Source organism: Bison bison, unplaced genomic scaffold (genome assembly GCF_000754665.1).
Source record: "Bison bison bison isolate TAMUID 2011002044 unplaced genomic scaffold, Bison_UMD1.0 scf7180017864223, whole genome shotgun sequence".
Lineage (NCBI taxonomy): Eukaryota > Metazoa > Chordata > Mammalia > Artiodactyla > Bovidae > Bison > Bison bison.
In genome coordinates, this window is record NW_011494795.1 from 2982060 (window position 1) to 2987669 (window position 5610).

Sequence of the window (5610 nt, forward strand, 5' to 3'; positions counted from 1 at the left end):
CCGGTAACTGACCCAGCGGTGCTGTGACCAAAGCCCGCGCTGGCGCACAGGAGGCTGGCGGGAGGGGAAGCCCCTGTCTGGCGTGGGCGGGGGTCCAGGTTCTACCAGTAGGGTGGGTTCAGGCCCCCGTTACCCCTCGGGGGTCCAGAGGCCACCACGTTCCCTGGTGACCTTCAGGTCGGCCAGGTCTCTTTCTGAGCGCAGAGCTAAGCAAGGAGGTTTGCGAACCCAAAGTCCACTCTGGACCAGGGACTGATCGGGGAGGTGGCCTCGCGCACCAGAGACGAGCATGGACCCTCCCCGTCCGGGAAGGGGCGCCCTCTGTCCCGGCTCTGCCTGCTCCGAGCCTGTGTGTGTGTGGAGACGCGGCTGAGACCAGGGCAGGGCCCCGGGGCGACGGGAGGGGCCGCAGCCCGCAGCAGGGCGCGGGCACCCACCTCGGACTCCGTGGCGTCGCCCGGCTTCTCCTGGAGGGCCCCGCTCTCGGTCAGCGCGGCGCCGTTGTACTTGTTGCAGAGGTCTTCATCGGAGTAGTGCAGCCCGCCGGGGCTCGGCCGGGCGGGGACCTGGGGGACCGCACACCAGTCAGCCCCGCCTCCTGGCCCGCCCCCTGGCCTCATCGCGGCTGCGTCGAGAGGAAAGCCATGCACAGCCTCTGGCACCGTTTCGGTGCCACGCAAGCAGTTCCCAGGCCGCCCACAGCTTCCAGTGACGCCCGGAGGGGCCGGAGGTTCCCCAAGACCAGGTCCCTACACCTGAGACCTGCCTCTTTATCTCTAGAAACGTCCTTAAACCATTGCTAGCACCCGCCCTCCTGCCCTGGGATTCGGGGGGACTCGTGGGCGTGGGCCTGGCCGGCGAGGGCCCTGGGGTGGGTGCTGCAACCCTACCTGGTCCCATTCTTCTTGGAGAAGGTGTTCTTGACGTTGAGGTGGCGGCTGTTTAGCTCCAAGGCGGCAAACCCTCCGTTGTCCAGGGTCACGGACTCCTCCATGTTGGAGATGCTCTTACCTACATATGGGCGGAGGCGGCGCAGATGCGCGTCAGGAAATGGACGTCAGGGGTCCAGCCCCGAGCCTCGTGCAGCCGGGCAGGCTGCCCAGGGTGCTCCGGACCGCCTGCTGGACGAGCCCCAGGCCTGGCGACCCGAGTCAGCGCCCAGGGCAGGCGGAGTCAGGCTGGGGTGTACGGCTACACGTCAACCGTGGAGCAAAACGGTATTAGCATTTTGGTGTTTCTTTTCCTTGATGCCAAAATCAAGTTGTTGTTGTTGTTGTTGTTTTATCAGTGTCTTATTAAAGAATAGTCAGAGTGCATGAACCTTTTACACCATTGAGGATATTCAATAAATGTCACAATAAAGGCCCAGTCAGAACAAGGAAGTAAGTGGAGGGTAAACATTTAAGGGGGAGGGCTCGAGGGTGCAGGGTCTTTTTCCTGCAGTGATGAACATGCTCCAGAACCAACTGTGGTGATGGTCACACATGTCTGTGAATGTCTGTAACTAAAAATCACTAAAAAATGAGTTCATCAGTACATATCAAAGCAGATTCTACAATCTGCTAGCCAAGCAAAGCCGTAAGTAACCAGGGGGACTGCAGAGCTCCCGGCGGCCCCTGCCTCGCTCAGCATGAGAGTTGGTCCTCACTGCTGTCCCCCTGCCCAGGCTGGCCTCCCCTGCCCTTCCCATCTCCCCCTGCCCCTGCCCAGGGAGCCCCTTCCCCCCACCCCCTCCTTCAGATCACAGCTCAAGGGTGGTGAGACTGGAGAGGACGTTCCGGAGCCCTGAGGTCTCCTCCCTGTGTCGTTTCTCCATGCGGTGCCCGTCACCACCTCTCCGTTTTGTCCTGAGAGCTGGCTGGCTGGCTTCCTGCGGTCCTGTCTGCCTCCCCTGCTAGGCTGTGAGCTCTCGGAGGCACAGACCCAGGGATGCTCACACAACCTTGTTCTTGGTGAGGTCCCAGCCCCCGGGACACTGCCCGAGCACACACCAGGGGCTTCATGCATGTTTTGTTGAATTCACCAGCATTTCCTATCCCAAGGAGCCTGTCTGCCGGGGACCCCACAGCCCTCCGCTCGCCTCGGTGTTCTGCTTGTGTGCAACGGGGAAAGCCAGCAGCACGCAGACAGCAGCAGATGAAAGAGGAAGTAGCCTGCGCGTCGGGGTTGGGGTTGATGGGAGGCGAGCAGGTGAATATTATACTCAGAGAGGAAGTCTGATCTTGTACAAGAGAGCATGTCGTCTGGGAGGGGTGGAACGAGGCTGCAGCACAGTGGTTTGGGCTCTGCGTGTCTCCTGGGCGGGCAGGGAGACATTCTGGTGGACAACTTTTTTTTTTTTTTTCTTTTTTTCTGGGCATTAATGATGATGTTAAGTGAACGCTCCAGGGTGAGGCTGAGGATTGGAAGCTGCAGGTCAGATTGGACTCTGCGGTCTGCTTCCCAGATGGAGAGGGAGAGGAGGGAAGGCAGGGCGACTTTCTCTGCACCAGACGTGGGATTCTGGGATTCTGTAATAGCATTAACTCGGGAAAATGACATGCCATTCATACACTGTAAATCCCGCAGGAATCAAATCTGATTTACGAACACTTGTTAGAAGTGAATTTACACAGAAAAAAATAAATCCTTTCTTGGAGGAATGAATGGCTCAACGTTACAGAAGCAAATGGCAGGCACTTTAGGGCCTCCTGGTTTTATTAACCCTCTTGGTGCAGGGACTACAGTGCTGGGGGCTGCGGTCGGGGCATCTGAGGGCCCCTTTCACAGAGGACCGTTTCCAGCACCCTGGAAGGTTCCCTCCCTGTTTGTACTTCTGCACTAAGAACACCCAACATCCTGCCTTCTAGAAACATCCATTCATTAGGCTGCTCCTGACCTTCCTGTAAAGCAAGCCACGCTGTCTGTGCCCTTCCATGGCCGGCTCTGCCCACGTTCATTTGTCCATTTTTCTAGTGATGGGGACTCTCTCGGCTGTGGACACTCACTGAGCACTTGCTCCACGCCAGGCCCAGCCGTGCTGGGAAAACGGGGCCCAGGCTGCAGAAGGCTCAGAGCCGGGGTGCGGGCCCAGGCAGCACTCGCCCCATCGTGAGAAGGGCTGGACCACAGACCCGACTAACCATCCTGAGTGGCACCGAGGCAACTGAGCCGCACCCCGATGGCTGTTCTTGTGATACTGAAGGGGCCATTTCTCATCTCTTGAACACTTTCCACCTTTTTTTTTTTGAAGGTCCTAGCAGTATTTACATATTGCATCCATGTGTTTAAATTTACCAGTTAAAGTTAGCACACCTTTAAATCTCTGGGTGGAAAGAGATATGATATAAAAACAGCAATCAGTGAGTGCTCCGTCGCTCAGTCGTGTCCGACTCTTTGTGACCCCATGGACTGTAGCCCACCAGGCTCCTCGGACCATGGGATTCTCCCGGCAAGAATACTGGAGTGGGTTGCCATTTCCTTCTTCCACTTTCCACATTTTAATCATACTAAAAACCACTCCTGCATTTGAGCAGCTGCAGAAATGGGAACAGACTCTCAGGGGCCGAAGGATCAGGGGCCGAAGGATAAGGGACACGTGGCCTGTGTGAGGGCAGAGCCGGCCAGACGCCGGTGCCCAGAGCCCCGGTTTCCTGCCTCCAGAGGGACGTGTGCCTGTCTTAGGGACTGAAATGCAGCGTGGTGTGGGCACCCCAGACCCAGGAGGGACAAGCCCGACGTCTCGGCCCCAGGTCCCCGGGGGAGGCGGGGGCATCCCCACCTGTGCCGCAGTTGCGGTACTTCTTGCTCTGGCCATGCAGCAGCAGCGAGAACACCACCAGCAGGATGACCAGCAGACTGGAGAGCGCCATCACCAGGAGGAACCACCACTGCTCGTAGAAGGGCGTCTCCACCTGAGCTGCAGGGCGACAGGCGCACGGTTACATGGACAGAAAATCTGTCCCCGCCGTGACCGGGGTGGGGGGACCCCTGCCTGGTCTGGGTTGTCCTGGGCAGATCCACTGGTTTCCCGGAGAAGAAGCTCTGGGTCCACTGTCTCTCGGGCCTGGGGTCCCCTCGCCCCCGCTGCCCCCACCCCAGGCCTTGGCCAGCAAACTTACATTCTCCCAGTTTAATCTGTAGTCTGGGTTACAGGGAGGGAGGGACAGAAGTGCCCGGCCTTGCTCGTCTCTCCCAGTATGGGGGCTTTCTCCTGAGACACCTGCAAACCCCCTGGCCGCCCCTGTTCCCGCTGCCACCACCTGGTCTCACCACCTCCGCCTGCCAGCAGAACCCCCGCTGAATCCTTGACATCGCAGGGAGTTCTCGGGTGGAAAGTTGGCCCCTCCTGCAAGTGCTGCGCCCACGAGCCTGGCTGCCCTCAGTCTAAGCCTGGGAGCCCCATGACCAACCCCTCTGGGCCGAGAGCTGGACGCGCCCACACCCTCCCAGGAACCTCTGCTCACATGCTGCGGCTGGGGGGCCTGTCTGCTACCTGTCAGCCTCCTCTGCCGCACCAGGGCTCCCCACCCACGGAAGCTGGGGCTGTGTTCTATGTATTTTGTGCCCCCAGCAAAACTGAGAGTTACTTTGAAGGAGGATTGTCTTCTTCCTCATGTTTTATTCTGTTTACTAAGGAGAGAGAGATGGGAGTCGCTCTTTGCCAGGTGCCGGATGGCCCTGGGGTCCCCTCGTGCCTTCCACTTGCTTCCCTGTTGGGGGCATTGGATGTGCGGGACAGGACGGAAGCCCCAAGGTCTGCCGCCCAGAAGCAGAAACCCACCGGAAGGGTCTCAGCGGATGGATGTGAAGTGTGTGCGCCCTGCGAACAAACGGAAGTCCTCTCTGGCTACTGTGACAGTCCAGGGAGGAAGCCTTGGCAGGCGGAAGCGCTTTAGATCCGACACACATGAGCTGGATTTCAGAGGGATGTGTGAACCACGGTGCCCACAGCCCCGAGGACCAGGAGCCGTGTTCTTACGTAGGAACCAGCCTCTGCCGCCCCCTCTGCGTGTGCGCGATTGCAAGCCCTGTGCATTTGGAACTGCTTTTTGTAATTTTTTATATGTGGTCAAGGGAGGCAAACCCTGAATTGCTGGATGGAGTGATGGGCTTCCTTATTCCATTCTCTCTACTTTGGGGTGTGTTTACAAGTTTCTTCATAAAGACGAAGTAGAAGAGGTAGATTTGGCCTTTCTGCCTATTTTTCATTAAACAAGTGAGTGGTGCCCAGGCTGTCCCTCTCACCAAGCGCCCCTGAAATCCACGGTGCTCCCAGACCAGGAGGCGCGGGGCCTGGGTGCCCATGGATGCTCCCCTCCCTCCAGGCCCACTCAAGGAAAGGATGAAGGATGTTTCCAATTTAAACAAGCGCAGTCAGCAGCTTAAACAGATGTGACTACGGGGATGGGGAACATATTTGTCTTGATTGGAAGGAAGGCTCGTGGTTTCTGGCCCAGAATCGGCTTGCGACCTCCAAACGTCTCTGCAGCCAGCTCCCTTCTCAAGTCGGCTCCAGGTGGTCGGCCTGCAGCCACCCCCACATCTAGAGCCTGGCTTGCAATCTCGGCGGCGTGGAAGGACCACCTTGGAGCTAGAAAATCATCAGGCCCAGACCCGTAACCCCCGTGA

The 5610-nt window shown here is 58.4% G+C and overlaps 1 protein-coding gene across 1 annotated transcript in view; it reads right to left on the minus strand.

The window, feature by feature from the left end:
* Window positions 1–206: 206 nt before the first annotated feature.
* Window positions 207–5610, minus strand: part of SDK1 (sidekick cell adhesion molecule 1) — a 478174-nt gene continuing 472770 nt past the window's right edge. Inside the window, exons 47-49 of the mRNA XM_010845804.1 lie at window positions 3761–3898; window positions 891–1011; window positions 207–567 (exon numbers count right to left, since the gene is read on the minus strand). Of these exons, the coding sequence (XP_010844106.1) occupies window positions 207–567; window positions 891–1011; window positions 3761–3898 (620 nt within the window). The remainder of the gene's footprint in view (window positions 568–890; window positions 1012–3760; window positions 3899–5610) is intronic.